The sequence below is a fragment of the Sorex fumeus genome, unplaced genomic scaffold, assembly GCF_029834395.1.
Source record: "Sorex fumeus unplaced genomic scaffold, SorFum_2.1 ptg000122l, whole genome shotgun sequence".
Lineage (NCBI taxonomy): Eukaryota > Metazoa > Chordata > Mammalia > Eulipotyphla > Soricidae > Sorex > Sorex fumeus.
The window spans coordinates 59,888,350-59,904,901 of record NW_026606179.1 but is presented as its reverse complement, the minus strand read 5'-3'; the positions used below and the strand labels follow the sequence as shown (position 1 = coordinate 59,904,901).

Genomic DNA, 16,552 nt, shown 5'->3' with positions numbered 1-16,552 from the left:
ACCCGCTGCAGTATCGCTCCAGCCCTCGTTGGGTGCTTCTTTGTTGTCTAGAAACGAAGTTTAGGTTCATCCTAAACATCTTTGCTGAATGAAGAAACCACCTGATTGCCTGTGTCTGAAGGATATGTGCGGGGGGGGGGGGGTGTGTGTGTCTAGCTTTGAGGAACTGCAGCTCAGCCTGCTAAGTCAGGGCTGAGGGGCCGAGAGTGGACTCGGGGGGCTGGAGCTCTGCGTGGAGACCGGGGTCAGGAAGCCGCCCAGGCAGAATGTGCACGCGCCGGAGGGTGGCTCTTCTGAAGGTCGGGACGGGGTGCAGTGCCAGCTGTGAGACCCGGGCTTCTGCATGCCAGGCCCCAGCCCAGGGGACACCTTCACATCAGCAAGAGTTGCAGTGTTTGCGACTGGGGATGTGGCTCACTGTACTCACACTTTATTTTTTTTTTTTTGCTTTTTGGGTCCCACCCGGCAATGCACAGGGGTCACTCCTGGTTCTGCACTCAGGAATTACTCCTGGCGATGCTCAGGGGACCATATGGGATGCTGGGAATCGAACCCAGGTCGGTCACGTGCAAGGCAAACGCCCTACCCCGCTGTGCTATCCAGCCCCTGTACTCACACTTTTGAACAAAACAAAAGGACAAGGTTACAGACCTTTGGCACTTCTGCACCCAGGGAGGCTGCCCCTAATTTCCAGCTGTCTTTTTATTCTGCACCTTGCCCTCTGTTGGGAGTTACCGGCATTGTAGGGATTGAGCCACAAGTCTGATTTGCTTTCAGGCCCTCTGAGACTTGAGGCCTGGGTCCCAGGAAGCCCTCGCCCATCTCCCTATGGGTTCCCGCAGGCTGGGACCCCACCCTCCTCTGGGATTTCTTGGGGTGTCTAGACCAGGGCCCAGAGTGACACAGATGGCAGACCAAAGGCAGATGTGGTCAAATGAAGGCTGGTGGCAGAGGGATTAGTCCTCCTCTCTGCCAGCTGGATGCAGGCCCCATAGCCTGGGGAGATCCCCAGTTCTGCTAACAGACACTCAATCACTCATGGCTCTGAGCTGGCAAGTGTGGTCCTGAGAGCTTGGAGTTCCCCTCAGTCTCTTCCCTGAGCATGGCCATGACGAGCAGGGAGGAGAATCCATCCAGAGCAGTGATGGTTTATCGAGTCGGCATCCAAAGGCTCGAGCTGCCCTAGGGTGCAGGGAGAGGTAGTCTAGCTGCACACGGACAGACAGGGTGAAAAACATCACCATCCCCTCCTGTAAGACGGGAGCAGCTTCAGACATGTGCACTGCTGACCGACACTTGGGGCTCTCCAAACCACCCAAAAATCCTGCATCCATGTGAGCTGTTGTCGGGCGCCCTTCAGCCACTCTGAAAACCCAGTTTCCTAAAGGTACTCATCAGCCTGCAGACCACTTCATTCCCTGGCCCTTTCGCACCTCTGGTTGGGTCCGAATTTCCACTGAACCCCGTCTACACACCAGCAATCTACAGATTATTATTATTTTTGTTTTTTGTTTTGTCACACCAGGTGATGCTCAAGGGTTACTCCTGGCTTTGCACTCAGGAATCACTCCTGGTGATGTTTGGGGGACCATATGGGATGCTGGGGATCGAACCCAGGTCAGCTGAGTGCAAAGCAGACACCCTACACCCTACCCGATGTGCTATTGCTCCAACCCAGTAATCTGCAGATTAATACCAGGTCTCCTGTTGATTCTGAGTCAGTCTGCAGTGTCAAGGGCAAAACTTGTTTCCAGTTCAATCTCCACATCAAAACTCCTGTAGATGACTCCACCACTGCATCTGTCTCAGCGGGCGTTACTAACTCAGGTCCTTTCTCATTGTCATTTTAGAGCGGTTACCTTGCAGGTATGACCAGAGCCCTGAACACCTCGCCTAGAGAAGTGCATCTCCCAGAGAAAACTGGGACCATTGAGCTCCCCTCGGTGTCCCAACAGCAAAGGAGGAAAAAGAAACAAGGAGGACTCTGCAGTTCAACAGAGACTCCTGGGCTTGGCAGTGAGTACGGAGTTGGAAATACGTGTCTCCTGGGCTCGCATCTAAGCTGTGACACTTTGGAGAGGACTCGTACACGGCGCGGAGAGAAGGGAAAGAAACCGAATGCTCGAGATTGCAAAGGCTTCACCCCTACTCCCTGCAAAGTCCCACGGTCACTGCGAAGAGTCCAAGAGCACGGTTTGAGAAGCGCCGCTCCGTGGATACCATCAGCCAGCAAGAGCTCTTCGGAGTCGATCCTGGGCACGTTTACATGAGCAGGTTTTGACCGGAAGTGAGATGAATACTGTAAAACCGAAGCCATCAAGGATTATAATGACCTTATCACCCTGGAAACTGCCACCACGATTAAAACTCAACCGCACAAACACCAACATGGGTGCGAGTGTCATCCCATTCACAGGAAAGTCAAGCCATTTCACAGGCATCTTTCAGGCAAGTCTACAGAAACTTTCCACTGTGACTTTATCTCAGGGAAATCAGGAACATAGACTTGGTTTTCCTGCCGCTCGGTGAGACCGGGCAAAAGCTGTTCGGTTGATACCTCTTCTTTTTTTTTTTTTTTTGATACCTCTTCTAAGCCAGAACCACATGGTTTACAAAGATAAAAGCACCCCCACGCCTCTTCTTAATGGTCACATTTGGTGAGAACATGGGAAAAATTCTCTGAAACGTTAAGTCCCGATATATAGTCTTTATCAAAATTAAAACTTTTTTGTATCAAAAATGGACATTTTGTCACTTTTCTGAAAAACCTTTGTTTTGGGGTCACATGTGGTATCTTTGGGGAGCTACTCCTGATCGGGTGTTCGGGGTGGTTCCTGCGGGCTGAGGTGGAATGGGGGGTTCCCATGTGTAGCTGGCCTCACTAGCCTTTTCCATGACGGGAAAAAGGGATTTCGTGTATAGAAATCGGTTAAAACGACACAGTTAAAATATGTCACATTATGAGGTCAAGAACTGGCATAAAGAAACAAAGAATTCTTTCTTCTCTTTAATCACTAAGTTTCAGAGCTTACAAATAATCTTAGAACAATTCAGATAACCAAGGTTTGGTGGGGAAACAGCTTTTACATGTACATAAAGAATTATTACATGCTCTAGTTTTTTCTGTAAATAACTATTGGCCTGATTAACCAACATCACAGAAACAACAACAACAGAAATTAAAGCAACAGAGTACTGCGTTTATATTTACAAAAAGCCATAAACAAACATGCATTTCTCCTTCACCAGGAGCACTTAAATAGATATTGTAACATTAAGGCAGTGACAATTCTAAAACAATAAAAGTTCTAAGTTAAGGCTTAATGCTTGTTTTGAAACCCAAATTCCTAACAACTGTGGCCAAAGCAAACAAGCACACATTGTCTACCAGGTAGTGTGTATCTCCCCAGAATATGTTATTCCCACGCTCGGTGATTATCTGGAGACTGAACAGCAACGCTGGGGTACTCGGCGTGAGCGACCGAGGAGCTCTGCCCCGAGACTGAATTTGGAGGCGTTAGCCTTCAGCAACACGTGTGAAGGAACTCAGAAGACCTTACAGGCCGCACTGAATCCTCCTTTCCTGCAGGCTGGGCCCTAACCGGGACTTCCTGGCATAGGAGCGCCCCGGAGACGGCACCTTCATTTCGTCGGAAGGTGACTGGTTCTACCCTCGCGACACAAAATGAACCGCACGCAAACTCCCCTTCCAGAATGAGCTACTCTGTGCTATCCTCAAGGCACAAATATCCTTGTTAGACCGACACCTGTCTTTATGCAAGGAAAGAGATGGATGAGGAGAGGAGTCACTCTCGAACGACGACGTATACGGAACACGAGACTATGCTGTACCTTTGCCCTATCAAGCTTAGAAGAAGTGTAGTGACGTTTCGGGGGCATGTCCTTTGGGCTAGCGTTAAAAACATTTAGAGCAACAGGACGCAGACGTGGCCTGTGGGGGCACTTCAGGGACTGTCCAGTGTGGATGGGCCACCAGGCCCGACTCTACAATTCACTGCCTGCTGGGTGGGGGCGGGGCGGGGCAGGGGGCGCTTACTGCTGGCGAGACTCGGAGGGTCTCGGGACACCACACGCTTGCTGCCCTTTCTCGAAGCAGGAATTTACAGCGACACGGCTCCCGGGAGGGAAGTGTGACATGCACGGCGGTCCCAGGGATGGGGTGTGCGGAGACGGGGTGGTCTGGTGGCAGGAGAACTGTCGCTAGAGGGAAAGGCAGTTTTCCCGAAGAATGAGCATGAGTCTCGAACCACTGAGGCACGACCCTGGAGTCTGGGGGTGGAGCCTCACGTGTCGTCACCCTCAGGAGACAGCAGCTTCCGACGGGACGCCCGGACGGAACGGTGGGGAGCCCCCGTCGCTGGCGAGCCCGGCTTCAGTTAAGATGTAAAATCTTTTCAAGTCGGGAAGACAAGCAGGGAAAGGGCAAACACAGGCAACACACAGTCATGTTGAGGTCAACTTAGTACACGTTGTAATACACTCACATTTACACACAAATTTCATGTTCACAAGTACGAAAGGCAAAGAACTGTCAGGAGCGGAAGTGCCCGCGTCACGGCCGGCGTCGAGCGTTCGACACCGAGGCTCCCTGCAGGAGCCGGACACTGCGCCTCGGGGGGGCCTGTCCCGTCAGAAGTCGGAGACCGAGTGCAGTTCCGCACACGTCTGGGTCTCCACTGAGCTGAACTGAGATTCCATCGTGTTCCAGGCCAGATCGGCCAGGAGGAAGTCATCCATCGCCGTCTGCGTCTCGTTGCTGGTGAAGAACAAGCTGCCCAGGGTTTCGAAGCCGGAACTCACCGTCTGTGTTTCTGCGCTGTTCAGCCGCACCTTGCCCTCGAGAGCCGGCAGGCTCTTGGCGGCCACCAGCCCTTCCGTCTGGGTCTCCGTGTCCGACGACTCTGTGCTCATGGAGAAGCTGGGGTGCTTCAGGATGTTTCCCAGCGGCAGGTGAGGGCTGGTGTCCAGGAAGAAGTTCAAGTCCGTCTGGGTCTGCGTGTCAAACATTTCCAGGCCCAGGAAGTTGGAACTGGCCCTGCAGCTGTAGGACGGGGCCGAGGCGTCGGCCAGGAGGAAGTCGGTCTGCGTCTCGATGTCCAGCGACTCCAGGACGGGCTCTGGGGGCACGGAGCCGAGGTCACACTCCTCCGTCTGTGTCTGGATGTTGGAGGCCGAGAAGAACTCTTCGATATCAAAGTCGATGGCAGGGTTCGGGGCCGGGCCGGCCGGGAGCTGGCCGTCGGGCCCAGGGTTGGCTTCGGACAAGAGACTCCGGTTGTCCAGGGTCTGCGCGGGCAGGTTGCTCGATAAGATGTTTTCCAAATCGCTCAACAGATCGATGGTCTGGGTCTGATTATCCGTCATGTTCTGTGGAGGAAGGATGTGGTTCTGTGCGCCGAAGCTCATCATGGGTGCGGGTTTTTCCACGTCTAAAGCTTTCGGCTGGTCCTGAGGTAACAAATCATGGGTGACTGTCTCTGCGACTAAGCTGCCGCCGATGATGCTGTCGGTGGCGACGTCGTACGGCGGGGGGACGGTCTCAAAAATGTCCCCACACATCACAGCCTGGTCCATGTGGACACGCTCATCCGCTGGGCTCTGCAGTGCGCTGGTCTGGGTTTCCCTGGAGATCCCAGAGGGCGGGAAAGGGACGTCGAGGAACGCGTCCGTCTGCGCGGCGATGGTGGCGGTGGCCTTGGTGCCGGGCCCCCGGGTCTGGGTCTGAACACTCACGGGCAGGGAGACCTGAGAGCCAAAGGTCAGGTCCGTCTGCGAACAAGCCGACACGGAGGAGTCGGGGCCGGCCCACGGGGCGGACGGCACGAAGTGCTGCGGGGCGTAGGACACGTCAGTCTGCACGTCGCTGCTCTTCTGACCAGCGCTTCCGGGGTCTGGGGAGAGGGCGGCTGCAGCTTTGCCCAGGTTCACCTGCACGCCGGTACTGACGGGCGCCACCAGTTTGGAGAGGGGGAGGCTGTCCTTGAGGGAGGCCTCGGAGTCCAGGCCGAGGATCAGCGTCCCGATGGACAGGGGCAGGAGGTGCAGGGCGCCCGGCGCCGCGGCCTGGTGGTCCATGCCCAGCAGCACCGGGGGCGCCGAGGAGTCGGCCGCGGGCACGAGCACAGGCACGGGGGAGAGCTGCATCACGGGGACCCGGACCACGGCCACCTTGGGCTTGGGGAGAAGCAGCTTCTGGGGGTACCGCGGGGGCGCCGTGAGAATCTGCTTCCTGGAGGCCGGGCTGCCCGCGTCGGCTAGCGCGGCCACGAGCTTTATGTCTGAAGCATCGAGTTCCTGAGTATCGGCTCCCGGGCCCGGCTGGCTGTTCGACGACTCGGTGGTCTTGCCGGACAGCTTCCGGTTGTGGAGGTAACTTTCCATTTTCCTTTTCTTGCTGGGAGGATCCCTGGGGAAAAAGAGAGAACAAGAGCTTTATTTTTATTTTTGCTTTTTGGGTCACACCCGGCGATGCTCGGGGGTTACTCCTGGCTTTGCACTCAGGAATCACTCCTGGCGGTGCTCGGGGGACCACATGGGATGCTGGGAATCGAACCCGGGTCGGCCACGTGCAAGGCAAACGCTCTACCCACTGTACTATTGCTCCAGCCCCGAGAGAACAAGAGCTTTAAACAGCAGATGCTGGCCCGGGGAAGGTAAATCCCGCCCCCCCTTCCCGTTTTTTTTTTTTTTTTTTTTTTTTTGGGCAACTCTGGCCCCTACTGTAGTCAGAAACAAGTGAACAGGGAAGGATGCAGCGTGACTATTTTTATAGGCTCTAAGTACTGGAACTCGGATCTGCACGCAGAAGGAAGCGAACAGATTATATAATGCAACTTTTGTCATTTCTAAAGCGGGAAGCTATTACACCAAATATAAATCTGACCTTTACAACGAAGTCGTTTCCCTGTAAAACCTCTTCAACAACCTGACATGCCTCTGAAAGGATATTGGAAGTGAAAATTTTCCGATGGGAAATTCAAGCACCGGCCAAGGGGAACGGTGTCAGGGTGGGGGGGGGGGGACCGGGACAGGCGTGGAGACTGCGAGACGGGTCCCCACGTCTTCTGAGGCCCCTCTGGCCCTTCACCTGTGCTCTGCGGGGATCTCGTGGCCGGTGCGGTAGACGTGGGACTGGAGGGCGGTCCTGCTGGCGTAGGGACAGCCGCACGTGCACTGGAAGGTCTTGCCGCAGTCCTCGGCGTGGCGCTTCAGGTCCCACTCGGTGCCGTAGGAGTTGCTGCACTTGCTGCATTTGTGCTTCTTCTCGGCGTGCATTTTCATGAAGTGCTGGGGGGACACGGGGATTGGCGTGAGAGGCGGCAGCTGCTCACAGCAACTCGGCGCCCTGGCCGCGGCCAGGCCCCTGACGGACGGCACGGGAGCCGGCTGAACCCGTGGGCTGCACACGCTCGCGGGGACTGTCCCGGCGGGACAACCCACGGCCCCCAGCGCTGAGTCAGGGCCCTGCTCTGCGAGCAGCCCCAGGGAAACGGCTGTTACTCTAGCGGCCTCCTCTCCCCCACAGCTGCCTTTCCTGGTGGTCCCTGGGGAGGCGTTTTTTTTTTTCTTTCTTTTTGCTTCTCGGGTCACACCCAGCGATGCACAGGGGTTACTCCTGGCTCTGCACTCAGGAATTACTCCTGGCAGTGCTTGGGGGACCATATGGGATGCTGGGAATCGAACCCGGGTTGGCTGCATGCAAGGCAAATGCCCTCCCCGCTATGCTATCGCTGCAGCCCCGGGAGGCGTTTTCTTGGTGCCTCTGATGGCTCTGAGTTCGCAGGCAAGATGGAAAGCACACATTTGCTGAACCCGGTCTTCTCTCTCCAAAGCCAGTGCGGGGTAGGGGTGGGGGGCCCCACCCTTCCACACGTAGCCCACCTCCCCAGGGAGCTTTCTGCCCCACGCCCGTGAGTGCGGAGTGGGGGGCCGGCACGCTGGGTTTCCGCCATCTGTATGCAGGACCGGCCAAGTACCTGCTTGACGAGGGAAAATTGAGAAAACGGTCTGGCAGGCCCCCGCGGGCACCCTTCGATTGGGCAGCAGTAGAATTTCGGTGTTGTTTTCAAATCTTTTCTGACTGTTGGATTGACTATGCCATCCTGCAAAACAGAACGAAAGAGAGAAAGGACTTTAAATATTTCCGAAGCAGCTACAGAACAGGCTGGGGACAAAAACAGAGAACGATGGCACAAGGGCCGTCCCTGCTCGTGGGTGATGAAAGGGTTCTAAAACTGGATCGTGTTAAGTTTGCCCAACTATGCAAATGCACTAAAAAAAAAATAACACCCCTCAAAATGGGTACATTTGTGGTATGTAAATTATAGCTAAAAGAACTCTGTTAAAAATAAACTTAAAAAGTCTTGCATTTGGGGCCGAAGGGACAGTAAGGTGGGTGAGGGCACTTACCCTGCCTGCGGCTGACCCGGGCTTGATCCCAGGCACCCAGATGGCTCGCTGATCCCCACCAGGAGTGATCCCCGAGCGCAGAGCCAGAAGACCGAGCACTGCCAGGGGTGGCCCCCAAGCCGTAACACATCTCGCCTCCATTTTATTTACGTTGCCCCTTCTAAATGGAGAGCGCAGAAAGCCAGCTTCTCCATTTGTTAAGGGCATGATGTTCGCAGCTGCTTGGCTCAAGCTTCTGGTATCAAGCTTTTGGCATCATCCTTAAGTTTTCCTTTCCTTTCTATCCCGGGCCTAGAGCCTCAGTCTCAGTTCCTGGAAAACGCTCCTTTGACTAGGCCCGACACAATTAAACCTGCTGTCCTGTGGCCCCGAGGGGCCCACACACCTCAGGCCAGACACCCCGGTAACCTTCAGTGTAATTCTAGCCTGGCCTTTGTCCCTCACCCTAAAGGAACTGTGTGTGTGTATGTGTGTGGGGGGGTCCCCACAGGTCACAGTCACAAGCCCTTTAATGCTGGGAGGAGAAAGGATTCTTGGGACATTCCTTCTCGAGGGAAGACAGAAATTCCTAACTGGCTGGCGAAAATGCCTCTGCTTTTTCACTGGGGATCGAGAGCAATGCTGATCTTGCAGGATCCCGGCCACACATTTAGAAGGCAAAGAAGCTATTTTCATCTTATTTTTAAGCAACAGGATCTTTCACTGATCCCAAACTCATTGATTCCACAATGCATTCAACACGGGTTTATCCTTTTACAATCCTGCATTACGCAATCTATTCATCGTCATAGGGCGTTTGCCTTGCACGGGGCTGATCCGGGTTCAATGCTAGGCATCCCATATGGTCCTCGGAGTACCGCCAGGAGTAATTCCTGAGTGCAGCCAGGTGTTACCCCTGACCATTGCTGACCATTGCTAGGTGTGGCTCAAAAAAAAAAATCATTCAAAATTAAATGGTTGCCTTAGTTTCTTTTTCTCATGTTAAATAAAAAATATTTTGACAACGCAAAATATGGCTATAATAAATAAACGGGCAAACGATCTAAAGAGAAACTTCTTCAAAGAATATACATATAATATATAATAATCTCACACATACCTATGGCCTTCACACACGTGAAAAAATTGTTAAACTTCACTAATCATTAGGGAGATGAAACCAATCCCACAATGCGGTCCCACCTTACACCTGTGAGAAAGGACCTTACTAAAACGCCCGGAGACGTGCTGGTGAGGAGAAGGAGAAGAATCAGGCGCCCTGTGGAGTCGGCTGTGGTGACTGGTGTAGTCTCTATGGAAAACGTCAAGGGAAATGGGCTCCGGGGTCACTGGGCTGCGAGACGGCAGTGGCACTTGGTGGTAGCAACGACGAGACCCGGACTTGCCTGGAGCAGAGCCGAACCGCAGCCAGACGGCACTCAGGCCGACGCGGTTTACGATGGAACAGAAGGAGACGGTAAGCAGCACCGCAAACCAATGCAATTTATGATGGACTAGAGGACAATCTGTCCAAACCACCCAATGCCACAAGAGGCTAAAAAGAAACCCCTGACTCCTCCTGATACTTCCAACTGGCCATTTGAACCCTCTCTTCTTTCTCACTGGTTTTGGGGCCACACCCAGAAGTGCTCGGGGCTCACTCCTGGTGCGTGGGGGGAGGGAACCCCTGGATCCTGGGGTCAGCTTCATGCATGGCAAGCACCGTCCCGCTGTGCTGTCTCCCCGACCGCCGCTTCACGTTTCCCAACATAGCTCGGTTCTTCCCACTCCGCCCACCCATGACTGCCCTTCCCGGAGGCGCCCGTCCCACGCGGTACCGTCTCTCTCCAGGCAGAATGCACAGTGGGTGAAGGAGAGACTTGGGAACCAGTTGGGCGCAGACTCAGAGCGTGACCCGGGCCAGGTGACTTAACCCTGGCGTCAGTTTACTTCTCCCGAGCGAATGCTTCTCGTTCAGGATTCTGTTGTGCGGAGCAGTGTGGCGCCCAGTTCAGATCACGTCCTCATCAAACCGTTCCCTTTCTTGGCTCTGGTCCAGAGCTAAAAATCTATTCCTGGTCTGCAGTCCAAGACAGAACCAACGTGTGCTATCTTAGACATGGCGTTTTCTTTCAGACTTTCGATCTCAACCGAACTACTTAAGGGCAGAACTTATTTCTTGGTATTACCTTGATGTTCAAGGAAGAGAAAACTGACACTAACACTGACACTGCAGTGCACTTTACGGAAGGCGTTCCGGCGGGAGGGCTGGGAGGCGGGGGGCGGAAATGCATCAGTGGTGGCAGGGGTGGCGTGCAGACCCCCGAGTCCAGAGCAAGCTTCACCCATTGTTGTCACGTTGGCAATGGAGGGTGTCCAGCAAAGCTGTTAACTTTCACCTTGGAGACCAAAACTGACGCGTCATCTTTGGGTCATCTCGAGAACTGACGTTTTTCTCAGAGGAGCCTCTTCGGGAAGCATGAACATCTGGCGCATCTGGCGGAGTCCGGTGCGCCCCCTGAGTCCCAAGACCCCGATCTATCCGCTCTCCTCGGCCCCCTGGCCCCAACGTCATCATCAGCCCAAGAACATCGCGCTTTTAGGCTATCTCGCTTACTCCAGAATGACATGGGGAGAGGACCAAGAAAGATTCTAAAATCTTCACTTACCCGATCACTGTTCAATTCTTCTTGGATTCTGTGGAGACAGCCCCCCTCCCTCCCCCTTCTCTGCTCGAGGCTGTCAAATGTTCTGCAATGCTCTAGGGTCCCTGCTAATTCACGCTCCTTGCGGACATAATCTCGATTCTGGTAGCAATCCTCCTAACCCTTTCCAAACTCTCATGTTCCCACATATCCTGTCTCCGAACAGCTGCTGCTGACACCCTCAGTCAGAGGGGCACACTTGTTGCAGTGGACGGACCTCCGCTGACGGGTCAGAATCAGCCAGGGTGTCTGGTTTCTACCAGAGCTCGTTCCTGGGGCGCACACAGGGTTTAGACGAATGTAACACACATGCGCGGCAATGACAGGTGTCATCTTTACAGGGTCACTGGAGTCTTCTCCCGGCTACAAAGAGTCCTGTGGGATGGTCAGTAGGGGTCAAGCACGCCGCCGCAAGTGCCAGGTCCTGGCTTTGGCGCCCCTCCACCTTCTCACACTGCACGCGAACACACAACACACATCAATCCTCTGTGCTCCACTTAGCCGCAGCCCCATTCCCCTTAACCCTGGCAACTGGCTGCACATTTCTGCCTTTTCTAGAAGGTCCTACAGCTGGGACCACACTGTGCTGTTTCTGATGGACATCTTCTGCTGAGTCACGTGCACTGAAATTTCCTCTGCGTCTTTTTTTTCTTTCTTTGTGGAACACACTTGGTGAAATGCTCAGGGCTTGTTCCTGTTCACACTCAGGAATTACTCCTGGCGGTGCCCGGGGGACCATATGGGATGCCAGGGATTGAACCTGGGTCGGCCGCGTGCAAGGCAAATGCCCTCCCCACTGTACTATTGCTCCGGCCCCATCCTCCATGTCTTTTCAGGGCTTGAACGTTCACTTCTTTCTCAAGCTGAAGTAACAGCCGTTCACCACAGTCTGTTTATCCACTGACCCACGAAAGACCATGTTGGATGCTTTTTATCTCTTCTCTCCGTAAACGTCTTTAGCCTCTCTTCACCTTCCTTTCTCAATTGTCACCATTAAGAGTTTAGGTCCTGACACGCACTTTGGACTCTGTCATTATCCTCTTAACTAATTTCTGGACTCTTAATCTGTTTCATTTGCCCTTTGCCCGTGACAGCTCTGTTCCTATCAGTACCCCAAACATTTTCAGTGGTCAAGGGACCATCAACACCGGAACTGCATCCGGTCCCAGGGTGAGACGCTGCAGACAACCCAACCAGACATGAATAATCTCCATGGTGCCACAACCTCTGACTCTTGCTTTCTGGGGGTCCAGCACTCAGCGCCCCATCACCGCTTCCGTGCGGGTGTCCGGGCCTCCATCCTGCTGTCTCTTCCCGAGGGCGCACGCTCAAAGTGTGGCTGGTCCAGATGCAGAATGGCCATGACAGGACCATGGAGGTGACAAGGGTTAGGATGCTTGCCCTGCATGGGGCCTGGTTTGACCTCTGGCATTGCGGCCGGCCGTGGTCCCTGAGCCCCACCAGGAATGGCCCTGAACAGAGCCAGGAGCAATCACCTGAGCACTGCTGGGGGCAGTTCCAAAGTCCAAATGTGGAGGTGGGGCAGCAGGAGGCGGGGGAGGGGGAAACCCAATCACCAAAGTGACAAAGTGGCGGCTCTCTTCCGAAGCCCGCGTACGTGCCGAGTCCCAACCCACCAGAACCTTAAATGCTCGTGTGTACACATCTGGAAAAAATGGACACAAAATATAACACTTTGCGTCCTTTGGGGTACATGTTTATTAAACAAGCGAATCGTCTGAGAAAGGACCCAAGCAGAGGGTACAGTAGGGAAATAGGGACTGTGCAGGAAGTGTGGGAAGCCAAGAGCCCTCTCATAGACCCTGGCCATGGTTCCCATGTTACAGACATTGGTGACAGTCTCCCAGGGCTTCCTGATCTCAGCCTGTACCTGATCTACAGCCACATAACATCAGGCTGACAGTTATCTTATCTGGCCTTGTCTATAGTAACCTCCAGGATGCATCTACTGCCCTAAGACCCTTTGATGTACAAATGTCTACCTTGAATGTTAGGTAAAGCTCTTGTTGCTGACCTTACCATATATGGTTATATTGCTTCTGCTCCTGACTGAGCTGCCCAGATCCTATATAAACAGCCTGTATCCCTCAATAAAGTCTGTCCCTTTTTCTCTCTATTTCTAAACTATACTCTGTCTCTTGTGCCTTGTGTTCATTCGGTTGGTCCTTCCCTGCACCTACGGATCCTAGGGCCACCTTCGTGGGCTGGAGAGTGGTTTTGCGGGCCCTCCGCAAGGAAGGAAAGGAACGCAGAGACTGGCAAAAAGGCCTTCTTGTTTTGGGAAGGCCGACTGTGAAAATGAGCTTACTTTATCATCTTTTTGCTATAATTTTTTTCTTTTCTTTTTTTTTTTTTTTGCTTTTTGGGGCACACCCGGTGATGCCCAGGAGTGACTCCTGGTTCATGCACTCAGGAATCACTCCAGGCTGTGCTCGGGGGACCATACGGGATGCTGGGAATCGAACCTAGGTCGGCTGTGTGCAAGACAAACGCCCTACCTGCTGTGCTATTGCTCCAGCCCCTCTTTTTACTATAATTTAATATCAGGACTCTTGGTACTATATGGTCTGTAGAACTTGGAACCTCCTCTCCTCTGGGGGAAAAACTTTGTGGCTGATCACTAAGAGCAAATTTTGAAATAAAATGCACAAACTGCAGGGAGCATTTCTTAACTGTGGCCATCTGGTCCCTTATGGGGCCCCTGGGTTAGTCCATGGGGACTAAGGATGAAAATCATGCAAATGGGCCCATAGCCAGGAAGGAACACTGCTCCATGCCGTGTCTTAAAAACACAGATGGATAAGAGGTTCTTTGGGGTCCTCCTGTCCCCCCTCTATGTTCTCAAACAATCTATGACCAGAGATGTTCATTTCTTGGTTAGGTTGTTTGCTTTGCACGTGGCCCACCCAGCTTTGACCCCCGGCATCCTATGTGGTCCCCTGAGAACCGCCAGGAATAATTCCTGCATGCAGAGCCAGGAGTAAGCCCCGAGCATCACTGGGTATGGCAAAACACTGTAGCACTGTCCTCCTGTTGTTCATGGATTTGCTGGAGTGGGCCCAGTAACATCTCCATTGTGAGACTTGTCACCGTGTTTGACATATCAAACACGTCATGGGCCTGAATGTTGCCAGGCTTAGCCGTGCGGGCGAGATACTCTTGGTAGCTTGCTGGGCTCTCTGAGAGGGGCAGAGGAATAGAACCCGGATCAGCCGGGTCAGCCGCATGCAAGGCAAACACCCTACCCGTTGTGCTATTGCTCCAGCCCATGGCGAAACACGAGGAGACAAAAAAAGAAAAAAAGTTCATTTTTTCCCTGCCTCCATGGACCCCCACAGGCAAGGCAATCGGAGGACATGTCCAGATCTCCTGCAGGATACGGACTTCAGACATTTCCACAGAAGAGGCAGCATAGATGCCACACCTCAGAACCCCAAACTCTCCACTTTTATCCATCACCCTTCAGGGGGGTACAATAATCTATCGCTCATGTTAAGAGGGGCCTGTTCGGTCGGGGGTAGGGCACTTTTTGAAGATTAACTAGAATAAAAGAACTACTCAGTAAGTGCAGGTCACAGGGAGGGCCTGTCTGCGCGGGTCACTTGTACACGGCTCTTCTTATATAAAGATGACATAAACTTGTGCTGTCAAGAAAACACAGGACCAAACTAGAGACGTGACTTTCGACACATTTTGTCCTCAAACTTGCTTTACAGTGAGAATACAGCCTCTCACACATATGAGAGAGCACAGAGCACAGACCATCTATGTCCTGAGTGTTGCTTTCAGTAAGGTTTCTGCCAACTGCAGGCTGGGCACGTCTTGGTGGGAGTTAAGTTCCATGTGGATGTCTGGTATGGTGGTGGTGGTGTGTGTGTGTGTGTGTGTGTGTGTGTGTGTCCCCTACCACCACCCCAGGTTTAAGAAAAATACATCTATTGAGACTGGCGCCAGGCAGAACCTGGTTGCTTTTAAGACCCTTTGGAGCTCCCGATCTCCTAATTCCTCGAGAACATCAAGTGTCAAGAATAACGCTTGAATTTAAGAGTCTTCCCCAGGCTTCAGACGGAGGAGAGAGATTCCCTGCCTGGTGCCAGAGTGCCACACAATGCCAAGGAAGACCTGGGACCCTGAGGTTCTAGTAAAACCTCTGCAGACCCGGCTGATCCGCTGCAGGTATCCACCGCTCCTCCTCGGCCGGCCGGGCTGACACAGTACCCCGGGAGCTCCTGAGCTAGAAATACCTGCATCCGTCTGCACACCGCCCGGCAGCAGTCCCAAGAAGCTCATCTTTTGGAGATGCTTCACAAAGCCTCACGAGATACAGACCTCAAGAATTGGAAAGACCGGGGGCCGGACAGACAGCACAGCGGGTAGGGCGTTTGCCTTGCACCCAGCCGGCCCGGGTTCGATCCCCGGCATCCCATATGGTCCCCTGAGCCCTGCCAGGAGTGGTTCCTGAGTGCAAAGCCGGGGATAACCCCTGAGCACCGCTGGGTGTGACCCAAAAAGGAAAAAAAAAAAAAAGAATCGGAAAGGCACGAAGTACGGGCCGGGGGGTCCGGCGAGGCCCAGGGGAGGAGCTGACCGTCCCCTCCCGGCACGGCCCTCGCATGCCCTCCCACTGAGCCCCCGCCTGGCCTGGACCCACAGCGGAGCGGCCAAGTCCACGGCCAGGGGAGGGGCCGCCCGCCTCCCTCCGTGGTCCCGGCGGGGCAGGGGAGTGACCGGGTCCAGGGCGTGCCTGGAGACCCGAGGGGCCGAGGGAGCAGGGCTCGGATGCGGGCACGAGCGGCGGGGGTGGGTGGGGGGGCACGAAGCGGGGCCGAGGGTGGCACCGGGGCGCCCGCGGGGGCCCGGGACGGTCCCCCCCCCCCCCAGGGGCCGGCGGGCCCGCGCCGCGCTGACCGGCCGCACGCAGGTGGGACGCGCCGGCCCCGCCCCACCCCCGGACCCCCACCCCCGACCCCCCCCCCGGCCCCCCCCCCCTCACCTGCAGGCGGTGGCTCTTGACCAGGTGCATGTTGAGCGCCGGCCCGTTGGGCAGCACCTTGCCGCAGCCGCGCACCGTGCACAGGATGTTGGTGCGCACGGCCCGCGACAGCTCGCTCACCGACGGCTGGATCAGCTCGCGCGCGGCCGGCGGCGGCGCGGACGGCGGGGGCGGCCGCGGCCGAGCGCCCCGCAGCCGCCCGGGCGGCGCCGCCGCGGCCGGGACCCCCGGAGCCGCGGGCGCGGGCCCCGCCGCCGCCTCCGAGGCCGCCATGGCTGCCGCCGCCGCCGCCGCCGCCGCCGCGCAGGCCCCGCCCCCCGCCGCCGCCACTTCCGGGAGGGGCGGGGCCGCCCGGCTCATTTGCATCCGGCGCCGCCCCGCCCCCTGCTGCCCGCGCTGGGGGGGAGGGGGGCAGTCGGGGTCT

At 55.1% G+C, this 16,552-nt stretch overlaps 1 protein-coding gene across 1 annotated transcript; it reads right to left on the bottom strand.

The window, feature by feature from the left end:
• Nucleotides 1-2,990: 2,990 nt before the first annotated feature.
• Nucleotides 2,991-16,320, bottom strand: ATMIN (ATM interactor). The gene is made up of 4 exons (XM_056136050.1): nt 16,129-16,320; nt 7,998-8,123; nt 7,109-7,308; nt 2,991-6,427 (listed from the first exon to the last, which is right to left on the bottom strand). Exons 1-4 carry the CDS (start codon nt 16,156-16,158, stop codon nt 4,651-4,653), a joined length of 2,133 nt encoding a protein of 710 aa, XP_055992025.1. The 5' UTR covers nt 16,159-16,320; the 3' UTR covers nt 2,991-4,650.
• Nucleotides 16,321-16,552: the final 232 nt, after the last annotated feature.